The sequence below is a fragment of the Siphateles boraxobius genome, unplaced genomic scaffold (assembly GCF_051911475.1).
Source record: "Siphateles boraxobius isolate OS27281-9 unplaced genomic scaffold, OSU_SipBor_1 131, whole genome shotgun sequence".
In the NCBI taxonomy this organism is placed as follows: Eukaryota; Metazoa; Chordata; class Actinopteri; order Cypriniformes; family Leuciscidae; genus Siphateles; species Siphateles boraxobius.
This window is the reverse complement of record NW_027508735.1, coordinates 135,967-155,975: the sequence shown is the minus strand read 5'-3', so window position 1 is coordinate 155,975 and position 20,009 is coordinate 135,967. Positions and strand designations below refer to the sequence as shown.

The 20,009-nt window shown below is 43.7% G+C and overlaps 1 protein-coding gene across 2 annotated transcripts in view; it reads left to right on the top strand.

Moving 5' to 3' along the window:
• The window catches only part of LOC143737936 (uncharacterized), a 78,945-nt gene that overhangs the window by 28,819 nt on the left and 30,117 nt on the right, over positions 1–20,009 (top strand). Inside the window, exons 5-15 of one of the 2 annotated variants that reach the window (XM_077229739.1) lie at positions 1,164–1,403; positions 1,528–1,788; positions 2,167–2,406; positions 2,497–2,829; positions 4,380–4,493; positions 5,304–5,437; positions 6,268–6,396; positions 7,559–7,756; positions 7,972–8,112; positions 9,108–9,368; positions 18,885–19,068. In XM_077229739.1, coding sequence (XP_077085854.1) covers positions 1,164–1,403; positions 1,528–1,788; positions 2,167–2,406; positions 2,497–2,829; positions 4,380–4,493; positions 5,304–5,437; positions 6,268–6,396; positions 7,559–7,756; positions 7,972–8,112; positions 9,108–9,368; positions 18,885–19,068 — 2,235 coding nt within the window. The remainder of the gene's footprint in view (positions 1–1,163; positions 1,404–1,527; positions 1,789–2,166; positions 2,407–2,496; positions 2,830–4,379; positions 4,494–5,303; positions 5,438–6,267; positions 6,397–7,558; positions 7,757–7,971; positions 8,113–9,107; positions 9,369–18,884; positions 19,069–20,009) is intronic. The other variant, XM_077229741.1, reaches the window with a different exon arrangement.

Below are 20,009 nucleotides of genomic sequence, written 5' to 3'. Positions count from 1 at the left end.
GAGTGGAGCCAGTGTCCTCTCATGTACTCGCTTCAACCAGCTAGTACTGGACCCGCTCAGGTGTCTTCGCTTGCTCACCATTCCCCCCTGTACTGGATATGTGTGATATTCTCCTCATGTGAGCTTCCCCGAAAGCCCTGAGTTCCTCCAGCACTCCTGACGTCGGCGCCAGTGTCTTTGCCTGCGCGTCGGCTAGGTGCCTCCCGTGTGCATGGTCCCTCCCCTGAGCGACCCTCACATGTGTATTTCCACTGAAAGCCTCTCTGAGCATGTGTCTTTCCCTTGGCAAGCCACCTTGCCACCCCTGGGGTTGAAATATTCCACCTGCGGCTGGACACCCCAGTGTTTTCCATATGCATCCCTCCGGGTCATATGTGTATTCTCTAAGCCCACCCCCCCCCCCCTTCTGGGTTAGCAATAATTGCATATTTCCTCTAAAGCTATGGGATATGCTCCCCAGTGTACCTTGGTATTCCTGTGCTAAATAGGAGTCCTTCGTCCGTGCCAGACTCACGACAGGGATCTCAGATTTACGCAGGGCACTGGAAGACAGCCGAGAAGGTGGCGTGATTAGACTGGTAATCCCATTCGTCGTCATCCAACGTTACTAGGAGTGACAACGAAAGGGAACGTCTCGGTTACGCATGTAACCCTCGTTCCCTGAGTAACGGAGACGTTACGTCTGCCTTCCACTTTCCGCTGTACCGTGGGGATCGCCTGAGCGCAGTCTTGGCTCCTCAGCGAAGAAACATATCTGCATGTTGCCAGCGTCCTCCTTTTATACCCACGAGGTAGGGTGGTGTTACGCTATGCAAATTCCGCAGACCCATGGCATTTCTTTGCCATTGGCTCGTTTTGAAATACTCGAAGTTGATAGGCTTTCTAAGCAAAACCCCATTCGTCGTCATCCGACGTAACGTCTCCGTTCCCTACTCAGGGAACCGAGGGTTACATACATAAGCGAGACGTTTTCGTTAAACAGGGAAACATCAACACTATTTTAATGTGTTTGTACCCTTTCCCGAGCTGTGTGTATTTACTACCGGATTAAACTTAGTAGGATTTTCAGTGGCCGAATCTCCTGTTATAATATAAAGTACTGTCAGGGAAGCTCTCTTCAAATATCTTACATTATCCTGATAGTGCTGTCATATATTTTACAGGTGAAGACTTTGAAAAGAGATGCAGAGATGTCGTGGAGTTGGTGAAAAGCTACCAGGAAGGCATTCTTCTTTCAAAATTAGCAGAGTTTTATAATAAGGCGTATGGGAGATCTATGAAAATGAAACAATTAGGGTTCTCCTCAATGGCAGATTTCATTGACTCTCTCAGCCAAGAGCTGTACGTGGAAAATGGGCAAATCTACTACAAGAGTGCCATGGCTGAAGCTTCAACACATACAGGTAATTTATCAACTTAAAAGGCTCAAATAAATACAATAGAATAAAGGGTTATTAACTCTCATGTGGTTCTCATATTTGTTTTGTATGCTTTTTCTCTTTTTTCATATTGATGGGATTTCTAAAGACGTCGTGGAGCTGGTTAAGGATCCCCCAAAAGCCGTTCCTACGAAGGACATTTTTAAGAAAGTAATCAAGACAGTGAAAAAACACACTCAAGGAATTCCTCTTGATAAATTAGCAGAGATCTTTGCTCAGAGGTATAAACAAGTCCTTTTGCCTGCTGAACTTGGTTTCCCGTCCATGGAAAAGCTTGTGGCCTCTCTTAGCAAGGATCTTACACTGAAAGATGGTGTGATCTTTCACAAGAAAAACAAAGTTCTTACAGGTACTGATTTCAAATTATATGCAACTTCTAGATCCATTCATTCCATTTTTGTAGCTGTTTTGTAAAGGATAATTTCTCAAGCACAGATTAAATCTATAAAAAAAACTGAAGTAGTGGATGTTTCCTATATTCGGAAAACATTAATACAAATCATCCAGACACTTAAATGGATGTTGATTCTTGTTTTCATTACACAGGGAAACATCAACACTATTTTAAAGTGTTTGTACCCTTTCCCAAGCTGTGTGTATTTACTACCGGATTAAACTTAGTAGGATTTTCAGTGGCCGAATCTCCTGTTATAATATAAAGTACTATCAGGGAAGGCCTCTTCAGATATCTTACATTATCCTGATAGTACTGTCATATATTTTACAGGTGAAGACTTTGAAAAGAGATGCAAAGATGTCGTGGAGTTGGTAAAAATCTACCGGGAAGGCATTCCCCTTTCAAAATTACCAACGTTTTATAATAAGGCGTATGGGAGATCTATGAAAATGAAACAATTAGGGTTCTCCTCAATAGCAGATTTCGTTGACTCTCTCAGCCAAGAGCTGTACGTGGAAAATGGGCAAATCTACTACAGGAGTGCCATGGCTGAAGCTTCAACACCCACAGGTAATTTATCAACTTGTATGGCTCAAATAAATACAATAAAATAAAGGGTTATTCACTCTCATCTGGTTCTCATGTATGGTTTTTTTATAGTTTTCTCAGCACCGGTGCACATTGATGGGGTTTATAATGACGTTGTGGAGCTCGTTAAGGGAAATCCTAGAGGCATTCCTCTTAGGTTGTTGTCTATATTCTTCAGTCAGGAGTATCAGCGTAACCTCAAAGTCTCAGACCTTGGTTTTAGCTCAATCACCTCTTTCATTGATTCTCTGAGTGATGAGCTTTTGGTGGAGAACGAGAGAATCTTCCATAAGAATCACAGAAGAGTCCCAACACCTGCAATCCCACCAACAGTGAACTACTACCCAAGCCCTACGAATCAATCCCTGAAAGCAGGTTTATTGGGAGATTACTATGCTCAAAGAGGTAGTGAAATAACGCAAGAGGATCTGATAGATAAAGTTAAAGAGGTTATAAGAAAGTTTCCAGCTGCATTAGTGAACTGGAGAATGGCTACTCCCTCTTAAACCCGGGACACACCGAACCGACGCCAAAGAACTAGCGCTGATGGCTGATGAAAGCCATATTTTTTTCAAAAGCTGCACTTTATAAATACACACCAAGAGAACTACAGGCGACTGTCAGCCATCATGCGCGTTCTGCGCCTGCATGTAAATGAGACAACTGTCTATTTCTGCAGATATATTCATCTATATTCGTCATTCCTAAAGGGAAACCGACGCTGCAGATACACAAACCATAACTAGCTCATCGTTTTGAATATCAATCCTGCTAAACAGAGCCGTCGCAAGGGCTGTGCAAACTATGCAACCACACAGGGCCTCGCGCCACTAGGGGGCCTCGCAATCCTGCCGTTTTTTGTTTTTTTTCCCAACATATTAAGCGGGTTTTTCATAGGTCTGTAATCTCCCAGTCGATTTATTGGTCGATACGTTCTGGATCAACCAAAAGTCTGATTGGTCGATTTTTTGACGTGTTAATTTCATCAGGTAGAAAGCACTAATTGCTAACGGGGGTGTTTTCGAATCACCCCTGTTTCACAGGTAACAGCCTGTCTTCAGAACACCCCCCTTCTTTACACTTTTTGGGGATTAGCCCAACCTACTGGAGACAGATTGAAGAAACTAGGCATTGGTATGGCTGTTTGCTGAATATTAATTTAATTGTGAGCGTTTAATTTACTGTCAGTCCTCCTTTACCATCTCAAATACATCGGCAGTGTGGCAGCATTTTACGAAAATAGATAACGGAAAAAAAGTCGAATGCAAAATTTGCAAGCAACAGTTTGCATATCACAGCTTGACTACAAACATGGCATATCACCTAAAAACGGTGAGCTAACTTGTCTGCGTTAGGTTACCCTGTCTGTTTTGAGTATAGGCTATATGAATGAACATATAAGAATTGGCATAAAACATAGGCCTCGCATTTCAAGTTCGCACAGGGCCTCGCACCCCACCTGTGACGGCACTGCTGCTAAACACTTTCTTTATTCCACTCCACTCATGTTAATATTAAAATATTCGCCAAGGAACACTCAGGTAAGATGACGTAACATAAGACCAGCCTTCTATCTGTAGCATTTTGACTTCTTTGCTCGCTGTTTTGCTATTATTCTCGTGCACTGATTTCCAACTCCAATCAGAGTTCCCTCTTTCACCGACGGCCCGGCCAAAACAAAAACCCGACAGTCTGACGTTGCCCAACGGCCGATCGTCGGCTTGGTGTGTCCCGGGCTTTATTTGGGTCAGCACTGCCGTTAAAAACCTACTCCGTTTGTCCAGTTGTAACAAGCAGAAGCAAAGTGCCTTGACAGTAAGAGTATATACATCTATATAGACAACTACATAAACTGTTCCTTGTTCTTAAAGGATCAGTTCACTTTCAAATTAAAATTAGACCATGATTTACTCTCCCTTAAGTCATCTTAGGTGTTTATGACATTCTTCTTTCAGACGAATACAATCGTGGAATTATAATAAAAAATATCCTGGCTCTTCCAAGTTTTATGGCAGTGGATTGCAACCAACAGATTGAAGCTCAAAAACGTGCATCGGTCCATCATAAAAGTAAGTACATTTTATTTATAAAGCACATTTAAACATAGCAGAGCTATCCAAAGTGCTGAACATAGTCATGAAAAATAAATAAATAAAAACACAGAAACATAAAACCAAACAAAAACAAACATTGAAACAGCGATATTAAGTATCAAAATGCCAGAGAATAGAGATACGTTTTCAATTATGATTTAAAAATGTAAATGGAAGGTGCAAGGCGTATGTCCATAAAAGTGCATGTGTCCATCATAAAAGTGCATCTGTCTATCATAAAAGTGCTCCACACAGCACCAGGGGTTAATAAAGGCTTTCTGAAGCAAAACGATTCGTTTGTAAGAAAAATATTCATATTTAACACGTTACAAAGTAAAATTCTAGCTTCCGGCCAAACAGCCATACGCAGTCTCTACTTACACCTAAAGCACTACTTACAAACTTGTGACGTCAGAAGTAGCGTAGAGCAATATGTAGTGTAAATAGTGTGTCACATTTCTTGCATGAGGCTTTAAATATTAATATTTTTCTTACACAAACTCATCGTTTTGATTCAGAAGGTTTTTATTAACCCCTGGAGCCGCGTGAAGTTCATTTATGATGGACAGATGCACGTTTTTGAGCTTCAATCTGTTGGTTGCAATCCACTGCGATTATAAAACTTGGAAGAGCCAGGATATTTTTTTTATACAACTCAACGATTGTATTCATTTGAAAGAAGAATTTCATAAACACCTAAGATGGCTTGAGGGAGAGTAAATCATGGTCTAATTTTCATTTGAAAGTGAACTACTCTTTTAAGTCTTTAAAAACACATTGTTGCAGCAGAAGCCTTGCTGGAATGTGAAAACATTGTTGGGAGATGGAGAAAGCCCATGAGCTCAAGCAAAGTGAACAGTTTGGCAAAGGACGTCATGAGAGCCCTTTCAGCCGAAGGAGAGCATGTGACCATCGAGAGGGTTTGTGTCTTGGGAAATTATCCAGACCTTAATTCTGGGCGGTATGACCAACAATGTATATCACGGTATTTTTCAAAATTATACCTGATTCATGGTATATGATGGTGTATTTTTTTTTCTTTCAAGCATGACTAGGTGTTAACCACATTTTCTACTGAGTGAGAGAGGAAATACTGCAGTAGATTGACTTAGAATGCCCTATTTTACTGACATGAGTGAATATTGTAGAAAAATTCCACACTTAGTAGCCACACAAAAATTATGCTGCTTACAAAGAGGTCCAGCAGGAGGCGCTGTAGGAACGGCAGAAACAGTGGTTTCTAATAAACGCTAAGAAAGATAAAGAAAGATTAAATGAAAATAACATCGAAAATTTTCTAAAGACTGTCATTTGCCTTCAAATACAATCATATGAAAAACACCCGCGCCGCGTTTTGACTTTGAAACGTGCAGTGCTCATGTTTATTCAAGATGTCAAAGCCTTTTGGAAAATTTATTTTTGGCGAGAAGTGTTGATAATGGGAACCAATGTATGGGAAACACTGTAATATAATTTGACAGCTATCAATTATAGTTTAACCTGTCCATCTTCATACAGCTGTGCATCACCAGTGCAACAGTGAAAAGACCCTCTCAAACAGTGTCGCGACGCGTTCCCAACATTGTTTATGCGATCATACAACGGCATTGCGGTATATTAAAAATTCATAACAAAGATAAACACACCGGTATTCGGTATGAACCGGTATACCGCCCAGCACTATCCAGACCTATTTTGTGCTCATCCCAATGTCAATACCATTACTACATTTTTTTTTCTATTGTCACAGGTAATAAGCAGAGTTTGTTCCCTTCTACAAGTGTCTACTTTAAAAGATTTGAATGTTGACGCTCTTCAGCATCTCCCCGCAGTGCAGGACCTTCAGCGCACCATCAAGGAGATCAATATGTACATTGAGGTATGAGGTCTATACAAAAGTCCCAGTGTAGGTTTGTGATGAGACTTGTCTCTGGGGTCTCATTTATAACTGTTGTGTCGCACAAAACAGGCCCTGAAAGAGCGTACGCCACTTCACACGCATTAGTTGTGATTTATAATAACAAACTTGACAGGAGAATGTGTAAGTACATTTGTAAATAAACTCTGAGACATGCGTATGAACATATGAGGCGACACCAATGGAGATCTGAGGAACTGACGGCAGATGAAGGAAAAACACTTTAATATTCATTATAAGTCCTAATCATAAACACAGTGCATGTTCACAATAACAGTTACATTAAAAAGCATAATTAAAATCACTTGTAGTTTGTTTAGAACTACTATACACTCACAGATACCTTCATAGGACCTGGGTACTCGGACAAACATAGCAACATCTCAAATATATCTCAGTGAAGTCTTGTAAATGAGGAAATTAGTGAAAAGCCTTGGATATGTGTGTGCGTTTTGGATAGAGCCTTCTCAGTCTCTTCGGAGAGCCCATTAAAATCTCTCTGAAGCTCGGACCTAGAGCCGGGGGGAATGTGTAGACTTGTCTGGCATCGCTCTGAGTGCCATAAAGTGTCGAAAGGACCATCTTCCCCAGACTTTTTGGCGCTGAGCTGGTTAATTATTAGACAGAGTCACAGTTTGCAGTTTAAGAAAACTTAGCAAAAATGTGTTCATTAACAATGTTGATTCCGCTTACACTAATCATGATTCATCCAGACGCATACGCTACATATACTATTTGATTTATTTAGGCAAGGATCGGCTACTACATGATTTTTAGCAATGTAATGTGACCACATCTGTATCTCATTATTTCCTAATGTCTTGTACCGTTAAACATGGTATCACGTGCATGAATATACATATGCAAATGATATGCAGATGAGGATTTGCATAATAAAACAAGGCGTTGTAGCCTCATATGGTTATTTCGGGGAGGATCTCAATCTTCCTCTGACTGGGGTTTATAAAGGGCATTTTCTGCAGGTTCTGGCGTACGCACTCTTTTTTAAGTCTGAATATTTTTGGGCGTACGCCATTTTTGGCTTTCGGGCGCACATACACTTTTAGTGAGCTTTATAAATGAGACACTTTGAGTTTACTTGATGTGTTTCTTTCCACGTCAGTCAGTGGAGGCGGTGTCTTGCGTGTGCACACTTTATGAACTGGGACAGGCTCTGGCCAACCTGAAGAACAAAAAATGCTTCAAAGAACTCAATCTGGGCCCTCTCTGCAAGATCCCTCTGATCCACCGAATGTTCAAAATAGATCCAAATACTAAAGATGATGATGTACGTCAGATTTCAACTGTGGACATTCTTAGGGTAAGAATTAGCATTGAGAACAGCTTAGCATTGGCTGTGTTCTTGACCATTATTCAACATACCTATTGATTGAATAACTTTATTGTCCAAAGGGGGAAATTCTTTTCCACAGCACTGCACTTGTTTAACACACACAACATAACCTATATAATAAAAAGGGGGAAAAAAACATGCATCTGCGTTGACGTAACGCTATGGTTTTCTGCTTGCTTTAGAGTCTCAAAATGTTCCGGAGAAAAAGCCAGACACCTAGAATTGACCTTGCTGATTTCCTGAAGCATCTTGCAGACCATTATAGCTGCGGGTCGCCTTATGAACTCGGCATCAGAATCCAGAGTCTTGGGTTGCCCATTTCGGTAAGATTCACTATTGTTGTTGCCATATTTTTGGGTCTGTCCACCCCCTTTCGGAAATCTCTGATTCGTTGTTGTGGGTTCAGTCTACAAATAGGGATGCACGATATATCGGCCACCATATCGGTATCGGCCGACATATGTTATCGGCCCGATAAGAAAATTTGGCAGATATATTAAAGCCTATAAATAACGCATTATTTCCTTCAGCTGAGACACTTCAGATGCGCACTGTTCAACATGATGGTTTTGAATTGCTTGAAATATGATTGGAATCACTTCAAAAAGGAAAATAGAGTAAAGTGCAACATGTGCATCGCAAGTCTGTCATATAAGCTACGTAAAATTATCATGAAAACATCATTATAATTGTGTGATTGGGACATGATGAGACACTTGTTTTTGTAATCAGTTTCACAAAAATTATGTAAAAATTTGGATTTACCTGCCAACATATCAGTTATCGGCTTTCAAATATATATAATTATCGGTATCGACCAAAATGTTCATATCGGTGCATTCTTTAGTGTAATGAATGACTTTTATGATGCTTTTACATTCTTTATGAAACACAAAGGCTTCGGTCCTCTTTGTTACTGCATGAAAAAGTCTTCAAATTTTCCCCTTTTGTGTTTTGTGCAAAATAGAAAGTAAAATGGATTATAATTGTTGGTTTGGGACATGGATTTTAATGGTGAGACTTTTGTTTTGTAATCAGTTTCTCAAAAATTAAGTTTGATTTAGATTTATCGGCCAATATATCGGTTATCGACTTTCATGTATAAATAATTATCGGTTATCGGTATCGCCCAAAATTTTCATATCGTGCATTCCTATCTACAAAGCATTGGAAATACATCCTTCAAGGATTTTCCAAAATTCTGGAACTGTGAAACTGTTGCGCTCTAAAATTCCCATCGATCTTAACCCAATGGTGGCATTTGTTGGGTCAGTACACAATATTGAAAAGACTTTATTTGCTCATGATGTGTGCTTAGACGTTGAATAAGGCAACGGCTTCTGAGTATTTCCTCATGGACAAGGCCAGAGAAACCATTCAGAGGGAGATTCAGGAGGAGGTGGATGCCAAAATGTTTACGATCAAGAAGTGCCTGCTGGATCCCACCCAAGGACCTGCGATCTACTCCCAGATGGGAAACTCCGAGCTTAGGAAAAAATATGCAAATATGACCGCCTCCGATGCAGTCATTGAAGTCTTCACCAACTCCGAAGGCGTCTTCAGTAAAGCTATGACGAAGGTGAGCAACTTATACACTGCAAAAAAGGCTTTTCTGACTTAGTATTTTTGTCTTCTTTCCAGTCCAAATATCTAAAAATTCTTAAATCAAGATGCATTTGCAAGATGCATGGAGTTGGGGTGGTGATGGCGCAGTGGATAAGACACATGCCTTTGGTGTGAGAGACCCGGGTTCGAATCCACTGTGAGACACCAATGTGTCCCTGAGCAAGACACTTAACCCCTAGTTGCTCCAGAGGCGTGCGACCTCTGACATATATAGCAATTGTAAGTCGCTTTGGATAAAAGCGTCAGCTAAATGTATATGTAAATGCATTTAATAGGTGAGTAAAATGAGTAAAATGTAAAATATCATAAAATGATAAGATATTATGTCCTTTTTCCGGGGGAATTAATCAAAAATTATCTGCCAATGGGCTAAGAAAAATAATCTTAATTCAAACAGAAACAAGATTGTTTTTCTTACACCATTGGCTATGTAATATGTGTAAGGGTAAGACAGGTCAATTTAGCTCAAAAATAATTATTCATTCATTTATAGGGAATCTTAAAAGAATCTCTTAAACGGCCCAGCAAATGACTCGTCCAGCGTTCATTTGAACGGGCCGTAACTATCAGCTCTAAAACGGATATAAATATCCGAACTATAGTGAAACACTATATATTAGCAAGGTAACTGAGATCAGCAGTTTAAGACATTAAATTCGTAAGCACATAACACAAGAACAATTATCTTTAAAATACAAACAAGACTTTATTGATTATTCTAACACATAAAACTAATATCTAACACAATCAGACACACACACACATTCATACGAGTTGCAGAAAGAAAGAGAGTGAGGAAAGAATGAGTTTTAAGAGTCAGATGACGAAATCCCAAGTTTCTATATGCACTTATAAGACATGACCTGAACGAACCATCAATCAATAATTTAACCCTTCTATCGTTAGGCGGGGTTATTAAATTTTATATTAAAGCACCAGTTCAGTTAAGAGTCTGGAGGCTCCTTTTTGTCGGCGTAAAAGGGGGTTTCCCGGGTTCGTTGATTAACTGGCGGTCTCCTCGTGCCTGGATAGATGTCTTGGGCAGCCAATCCCGTGGTGTGTTGGCGGATGGATGGAAAGAGTTTGAAGTTGGAAGCGGGCTTTGCAGTCGAATCGTTTAACCGAAACTTTGCAGCAAAATCTACCTTATAACCGAGACTCTGAACGGAAAAGAAAAGAAAGCTAAGAAAAAGAAAGAAAAGTGAGACTGGAGTAGTTAGATGGCTTGAATGAAGCTGTTTAACCCATGTTCTTCTGATCTTGATTTGGGTTATTTTGTCTGCTCGCCTACATGGTTAATCGTCTGTCTGGTTACTCTGTCATGGCTTCTCCATGACTTCTGTAAATCTACTCTAGCGAACTCAACTCCACTCAACTCTGTTCGGTTCCTAAGATTTTAAACTCAAATGTTTGTCCAGCCTCCTGGATGAGTTCTGACCAATTAGGCACTGTCTTTAATTGAGAGGTGGCATTTTTTTCACCTCTCATCGTAAATCATGCATTGTCTGTGATCTCTTTACTCTTGGGCTCTAGCAGAGTAAAGAGGGTACAGTTTAGACATGATTCCTATCATAAGAAGACAAAACATTTTACACAGATTTCAATCAAGCCATCTTCTGAATTAAGAACATATGATCGTACTGATAGGAAACAAGACACACTTTGATTCAAACATCTAATAGTTATAACAATTACATGACTTGTATGTGATCTAAACATAATAGACACATGCAGCGGTTGTAGATACAATATAGGATTATGTAGTTGAACAATGTTTGATTATAAGTCCGTCAAGAATTGTTTTGGGATGATTTTATGTATTTTATATGTAAAGTCTCATTCTCTGTGGTTTCAAGAGATTTCAACCCTGGGGTCGTTCAGAGGTCCATAAGAAGAAGGAGGTCTGTTTTAAATCCTTTGTCTTCTGATCACACAACCTCTGCCGTTATCTTGGTGGGTCCCGAGCCGTGCCAACTCTGATCCAATCAGTCTTTTCCAAACTATCTAACGTTGACAACGTTCTTCCTTTAGTTGGGCACATCTCTTTGAAGCTTTCATGGTCATAAAGTCCTTAGCCTGGGTCTGTTGTTGGTTAGCTCAGACTGGCTGGAGCCCACTCCATTTATGGCCCTAGATTAGACTGGTGATTTTGGGGTCTGGAGTGTTGAGTTCTGTGTGGAATTATGTTTGAACGAATCACCTGGAAGATTCATTTGTGTTTGGTTCGCCCTCAAATCCTACAGCAAATAATTTTGCTTTTGTTTTAAGCAAGAACTCACTTAATATTTATTTATTTCCCCAGAAAACAAGACTTAATATCTTATGTCATTTTACTCATCTAGTAAATGCATCTTGATTTAATTTTTTTTTGATATTTGGACTGGAAACAAGAAAAAAATACTAAGTAAGAAAAGCATCTTTCGCATTTTTACATATTTAGCAGAGCCTGCTTTGGCACTCATTACTTTTGTGCATACTTACTACGTAGATATTTTTCCAAAACTCCTAACAGTGTTGTTGTACTTCAGACCGAATTCGAGTTAAAGGCTGAGTTGACTTTAGAATTAAAATGTCCTGATCATTTACTTTCCCCCACGTCATCGAAGATGTTCAAGTCTTTCTTTTTTCAGTGGAAAAGAAATGAAGATTTTTGAGGAAAACACTCCAGGATTTTCTCCATATAGTGACTTCAATGGATTCCAATGGCTCGAAGTTCCAAATGTGAGTTTCAGTGGAGCTTCAAAGTCTCGACACGATCCAGCCGAGGATTAAGAGTCTGATCTAGACAAACCAGCGCACATTTATAACAAAATAAACATTTATAAATCCTTTTACCACAAATGCTGGTCTTGCACTAGCTGTGATGCGACACACATTATGTAATCACGTGTTGTAGGAGGAAGTACCGATCCAGTGTTTACAAATGAAATGTACAATGCCATTTACAAAAAAAATAAAAGTTAAAACAACGATGTCGGACGGTTTTGAAGTTGGAGAAGAAAATGAGATGGAGTTTTTTGCTCTACCCTACATTTCTGAACCGGAACACACATGACCTTTCAACCTGATTACGTAATGTGTGACGTATGGCAGAGCCAGTGCAAAACAAGCATTTGTGGTTAAAAAGTATATAAATGTTTATTTTTGTTATAAATGTCCGCTGGTTTGTCTTTGCTTCATTTCTTTTTCGACTAAAGAAAGAAAGACATGAACATGTCGGATGATGCGGGGAAGAGTAAATCATCAGGAAATTTTAATTCTGAAGTGAACTATTCCTTTAAGACAGAGACCTGAAGAGGGTCTGAATGACTTAGGCAATGCAATAATGCAAGAGTCGACACAGACCGCAAAAAGACGAGTCTGAGACAAGATGAGTTCATGAAAAGACCAAGACCATGAAAATATGGACTTGAAGTAGTGACAGATTCAAGATCGAGTCTGGTCTCGAGGACTAAAACACTTGCAGGTTGCAGGTTGTCTCTTGCAGGTTTGTCTCACAATTCAGATTTAAAAAACAAAAAAAACTATTGTAAATCTATATCTCACAATTCTGACTCTTTTCCTTACAATTGTGAGTTTACATCTAGGAATTCCAAAACAGGCTTCCATAAGATTTGCATGTGCAAACACAATATATCAGTGTAGTTTTTCTGCCTTTTGCTTGTAACAAAAGTATTTCTCTTTCTTAAACAAGGTTTGGTTGAGTCCCCACTTGTAATGATATTTCCAAATGAGATTCTCAAAGGGATAGTTCACCCCAAGCTCTGTCATTATTTACTCTTTCTCATTTAGTTCCAAACCTGTATCGCGTGTTTTATATTTCGTAACCCAAAAGGAGATTTTATTGCTTGGTCTTTGCAATTAAGACTGGAATTGAAGCTTTTAAGCTTCAAAAAGTGTGTGGATGATGCCGTCAGGGTTCTGCCCTGGCAGCTTTGTCTGTGTTGTCTTTATTTCATGTCTCTATGTTTGTGTTGTGCTTGAACATATGGTTTTGTTTGTGTTGGCCATGTGCTCCTTTGTTCCTGCCTCTTTGTTTCCCTGTACCATGCCCTCTTGTCTAGTTGAGTCCTCGTTTGTCTGAGTGTTGTCACCTGTCCCTCTTGTTCTTAGCTCCCTTTATATGTGTTCTCTTACCCTCATGTTTTGCCAGTTCATTATCATTGAGTGTGTTGTGCTACCTGTTGCTCATGGTTCCAGTTGTGGAAAGTGCCTGGATATCTTGTCTTGTGTTTGTTGTGTTCCCTGTTTGTCCCAGCCCTGCAAGCTGGCTGCTTCCTCTCTCTACCAAGCAGCAAGACCGGTGCAATGACTCATCGTGCCCTGTGAGTCCATCTACATATGCAGTATTAATCCTGTCTGGCTCTTGCTCCATCCATTGGCATTGGGCAGCACATCTACCTCAGAACACCAGTCTGCTAACTTGGGCTGGTCTCAACTGCCACCCTCTCAGCTTGCCTGACATTGTGCATTGTTCCCTGCCTATTGTTTGGACTGTTATCACCTCCTCACCCACCATCTCTCATCTTGTCAACTGTCTTTCAATAAAATCTGCTTTTAGCTAATTAAGGATGTAAATGGGTTTACGGATGAGAGAGGGATTGTTTGCACTCTTCATTAATGTGATGTCACGCTCATCATCTGCTAATCCCACACAGAAATGTTTCTCCCATGACTTGCATCATAACTATTGAGTCTTTATGGTCCTCATGCAGTTGCTCTTTTGATTGACCTTCCCCTCTCTATTCACTTTAAGCCATTAGGTGCTTTTTTGTACATGTCCATGAACATATTGTAGCGACTGTCAATGGCTGTGTGGCTGTCAATCAGCTATGTGTAACCCCGGGCACGCTGTTGGTTGGCAGCCTGGGGAGAGGGGGGCGGGGCCCCTGGGGTGATAGCGGTTGAGTTGAGGAAGTTCTGCCTCTTTTGTGTTCTGAAGCTGTGTTTCAATGCCTGCACGTTGTGCTTCTGGTGAATAAACAAGTTAACTGAACTCTGGCCTCTTGTGAGATGCTACACTGCTGTCAGATGAAAAAATAAATATCGGACAAGTAATTAAAGTAGATCGAGGGTGCACCCTGCACTAATAGTTAGGGACCAGTTTAGTTAGTTAAGTTAGCGTTAGCGAGACCGCGTCGCCGCAGTGTGCGTGGGGAGATGAGTGACGGAGAAGGAGCCCGAGCTGCGGAATGGACGTTTGGCGACCTACAAAGGGAGCTGCGACGGCTGGAGGACAGCAGAGGCCATCTTAGGGGCACGATGGAAGCGATGGCTTCCAAGGCTGGCTTTAACAAACGAGGTCACGCAGGCTTTGCTACCCGTAAGCCAAAGTCGGAGGGGGGCTCAGACACCAACGTCACCTTCGGCGCGGGAAGCTCAAAAGTAAACAACAATGGCGGCGCACAGTCCACAATAACAGCGGTAGCGGCCAGCTCTGTGAAAACCCCAAAGTACAACGGGAAGGTGAGCTGGGAAGCTTTTCATGCTCAATTCGAACTGCTTGCTAAATCACAGAACTGGTCGCAAGAGACTAAAGCGTTACAATTGGCAATGTGCCTTACGGACGAGGCTTTAGCATGCTTGCCACTCTTAGACGTAGATGACAGAGAGAACTATGTCGCACTGGTGGGGGCTCTCCAGCGACGGTTCGGGAATTTTATAGGAGCGGAGCTCCTCCGCAATGAACTGAATAACAGGTACAGAAGACATGGCGAGTCGCTACGGCAACTAGCCAATGACATGAGAGCCTTACCCGCAGAGCATATAGCAGCATGCCCACGATAGTACAAAGTGAGTTAGCCCGCGACCGGTTCATGCAAGCCCTCTCACCGCCCGAACTGCGTGTGGAGGTACAGCTGACACACCCACGGTCCCTGTAGGAGGCGTTGGAGAGGGCGTCAGAGAGAGAGACGGCTCGCGCCTACGTCACAATGCCCACACAGGAACACAACAGTCCCCAGGTCAGATTAGCAGCGGAGGTTCAGCAAACACCAGCATGGGCAGTGGAGCTGACAGAGCTGGTGCGGGCAGCTTCCCTGGGCACTCAACGGCGCCCGGACTGCACTATGAGACTGTGCTGGGGCTGCGGAGAACCCGGTCACTTGGTACGCTCATGCCCGAAAGCAACCAGACACCGGGGAAACGACCTCGGGTCCGCATAGAGGGGGCAACGCGGACCACAAACCACAGCCCCCCACATACACCCTCAGGCATCGCAGGCCCGATTGCGGTGGCGGTAGTGGGCCGGACTTCAATTGGGGACCTCTGCCACATTCCAGTCACTGTGGAGAGAGTAACGTGCGTGACGCTGGTCGACACCGGCTCTACAGTGTCATTAGTGCGGCCCGATGTGCTCCCCAGGCAAACTGTGTTGGAGCCAACAGCAGTCCACCTACGGACGGTGACGGGGGAATTGTCACCCATGAAAGGCAAAGGGACACTGACATTTGTGGTGGGGGGTAAAACAATGCAGCACCCGGTGTGGGTGGCGTCAGTCCAGGACCCCTGCATTCTCGGACTGGACTTTTTAAAGAACATGGGCTGTCGGCTGGACCTGGCGGAGGCCACCCTGTGCTTTCCACGGGAACGTCCGGTCAATATGGCTCCACCACCCCTGGGCCTCAACCCCACGACACCTCAGGTGTGGTTGTCCGCAAACACCGCTGAAGCCAACAGCGACCCCGTTGTAGGGGCCGGGGGGCCCACACCTCAAGACCCCTGTAGCCCTCCACCCCCCCACTCACAGCGGGACAGAAGCACTTTACAGCCCTCGCTGCTCGTAACTCGCCAGCTGCCACCCCCATTACCCCCCCCCCCCCACCTCTTCTAACCGCCCCACCTGCGCCACAGGCAGCACACACTACTCAGATTCCTAAGAGCCGGGCCCCTGACCCATTAGCAGCCCCGCTCCCCCAAACGGTGGAGGGAAGTGTCGCGTTGGCAGTATGGGACATATGGCGACAGAACTGTTCTCATCTAGACCCCCAACAGAGTGAAGAGTTGTGGCAATTATTGCTACAGTTCAAGGACATGTTTGCATTCCAAGAAGGTGATATGGGGCACACACACTTAATACAACATGATATAGATACAGGTGACAGCCCGCCTATCAAGTTACGCCCACGTCGCCTCCCACTGGCACGCCAGGAAGCAGCGGACAAGATGTTGTGGGAGATGCAGCAGGCGGACATCGTGGAGCCGTCTGACAGCCCATGGGCCGCCCCTGTGGTCATGGTCCCAAAGAGGAACGGTCAGTGGATGTTCTGTGGGGACTACAGACGGCTCAATGGGGTGACAAAGAAGGGCTCCTACCCCCTGCCACGGGTTGATGAAGCCCTGGACCAGGTAGCGGGGTCAGCCTGGTTCACATCGCTGGACCTGAGGTCCAGATACTGGCAGGTGCCTCTCTCTCCCGCTGCCAAACCAAAGACAGCGTTCTGCACTAGCCGGGGCCTCTGGCAGTTCAAAGTTGTCCCATTTGGCCTTTGCAATTCACCAGCCTCATTTGAAAGACTGATGGACAAAGTGCTGTCAGGAGTCCCTCGGCGTGAGTGTGTATTGTACCTGGATGACATTCTTGCCCACGGCCCCACTTTCCAGGCAGCTCTCCAGTCCCTGCGGCATGTTTTAAAGCGTATAGCAACAGCGGGTCTCAAACTCCACCCGGAAAAGTGCCACTTCATGCAGAGAGAGGTGTCATTCTTGGGGCACAGGCTGGGCAGAGATGGCATCGGCACAATGGATGAAAAAGTACGAGCGGTCAGAGACTGGCCCACACCAACAGACCCGCAACAGCTGAAAAGCTTCCTGGGCTTAGCCTCTTATTACAGGAGGTTCGTGAGGGGGTTCTCCTGTGTCGCGGCACACATAAGGCTACCTTACAAAGACCAAGACTTTGTGTGGTCCAGTGAGTGTCAAACAGTATTCACCTCGCTACAGAAGGTGCTGGGGGAGGCTCCTGTGTTGGCTCCGGCTGACCCCTCCCTCCCGTTCATCTTGGACTGTGACACGAGCGGCCAGGGAGTGGGCGGGGTGCTAGCACAGCTAAGCACATAGGGTGAGAGAGTGGTGGCGTATTGCAGTAAGACTTTTAATAAGCACGAACGCCGTTACTGTGTAACACGCAGAGAACTCCTTGCTGTGTTATCATCCATTCAACATTTCAAATACTACCTTTGTGGGCTACCGTTCACCGTCAGGACGGACCACTCTGCCCTCCAGTGGCTCATATCCTTTAAAGAGCCAGGGGCCTTGGGCAAAGTTCCAGGCCCTGCGGCACACAGATGGGGTGTTACAGCGGGCCTGGAAGGATCCAGCGACGGGAGAGCTGAGGTGGCAGTTGGTGGTCCCCAGGGCAGAGAGCGCCTACGACAGAGCTTTTACTGGGGGCAGTTCAGGAGGGACGTAGAGGACTTCTGCAGGCGGTGTGACAGCTGCACGACAAAGAAGGGCACCTCCGAACAGTCGCACACCCGGCTCCAACAGTTCCCTGTCGGTGCACACATGGAAAGAGTTGGGGTGGACATAGTCGGCCCAATCCCGGTCACGGAGAGCGGGAACAGGTATGTGCTGTCAGTCATGGACTACTTCACCAAGTGGCCCGAGGCTTATGCCCTCCCCGACCAGGAAGCAGAAACAGTGGCTGAAGCCCTACTGGAGGGCATGGTCTGCTGTTTTGGGACGCCCAAAACCATACACAGTGACCAGGGACGAAACTTGATTGTTGCGGGCGGGAGAAATCCGTCTCGCGCAGGTCTCTAATTCCTGGTTCAGATTACAGGATTTTAGCCTGATTTTGGCATGATCCGTTTGACGTAGGATGTCGTGGGGATTCGTAAACGACAACGGGCGTCGGGACACAAGATTCGATCGTTTCTTCTCGTACAGTGTGTAATAGTGGGCGACAACCGACATCGCGTCTGCGATGCTTCACAACATCACGATAAAAAGACTAGCATGTTTAATTTTTTTTTCAGTCCTCTATGACGGGTTCCGTCAAGAGTGAGTAAGTGAGTGAGTGAGTGAGTGAGTGTGTGTATGTGTGTGTGTGCGCGCGAGTGAGTGAGCGAGCAAGTGAGAGTGAGTGAGTGTGTGTGAGTAAATGAGCATGAGTGAGTAAGTGAGCGAGAGTGTGTGTGTGTGTATATATGTGTGCGAATGAATATGTGCGTGTGATACGGCACGCGATGACTGGTCATGAATGTCATTTCTTGACATTTTAGGAGTCAAAATCGCGTAATCTGATACAGTGACTATCATAATAGACAAAAAAATAGTGTTAATCTGAATCAGGCGTTACAAGGTAACACAATGTAACCACATTAAGTCCTTGAATTTGAGGGTATTGGACCTGGAAAGTGAACATGAACTGAAAGTGAACTGAGAACATGAATGTTTCTAATGTATGCATTTTCAACAACGTGTTATGCAAGCAACTGATTGTGCTTGTTGTTTTGTGTGTCCTCAGAATATCCAGGCATTCCTGTTATGTATAATCAGAGACAGGCTAGCTAGAGCCCTATTCCAGCTTGCTATATGCTGTGGCTCCCTGGATGCCCCTGAGGACCTGGTAGCTAAAGAAAAAACTCTGAAAAAAGCAGAGGCAAAGAAAGCTACGGAAGAGAGAGGAACAGAGATGCTCCCCACTGAAGGTGTGCACTTTATGACCTTATTAGTTATCTTATTTTCATTTTCAGCTTTAGGACCCTCTAAGGTTAAGGCTCAGATATACTAACGGCAAAGTAATTTTTTTGTTCTCCGCTTGAGGTTTAAAAGAAGTTTGGGTCCCACTTTATATTAAGTGGCTTTAAGTACTATGTACTTACATCGAAAAAATAAGTACAATGTACTCATTGTATTCAGGTTGTATTTTAAAACACTTTTGCTGCTATTGAGGTGTGATACGGGTATGGTTAGGGTCAGGTATGTGTGATACCGGTAAGGTTAGGGTCAGGTGTGTGTGTGATACGGGTACGGTTAGGGTTAGGTGTGTGTGTGATACGGGTACGGTTAGGGTCAGGTGTGTGTGTGGTACGGGTAAGGTTAGGGTCAGGTGTGTGTGTGATACAGGTAAGGTTAGGGTCAGGAGTGTGTGATACGGGTAAGGTTAGGGGTGTGTGTGATACGGGTAAGGTTAGGGTCAGGTGTGTGTGTGATACGGGTAAGGTTAGGGTCAGGTGTGTGTGTGTGTGATACGGGTACGGTTAGGGTCAGGCGTGTGTGATACGGGTAAGGTTAGGGGTAAGGTTAGGGTCAGGTGTGTGTGTGATACGGGTAAGGTTAGGGTCAGGCGTGTGTGATACGGGTAAGGTTAGGGTCAGGTGTGTGTGTGATACGGGTAAGGTTAGGGTCAGGTGTTTGTGTGATACGGGAAAGGTTAGGGTCAGGTGTGTGTGTGATACGGGTAAGGTTAGGGTCAGGTGTGTGTGTGATACGGGTAAGGTTAGGGTCAGGTGTGTGTGATACGGGTAAGGTTAGGGTCAGGTGTTTGTGTGATACGGGTAAGGTTAGGGTCAGGTGTATGTGATACGGGTAAGGTTAGGGTCAGGTGTGTGTGTGATACGGGTACGGTTAGGGTCAGGTGTGTGTGATA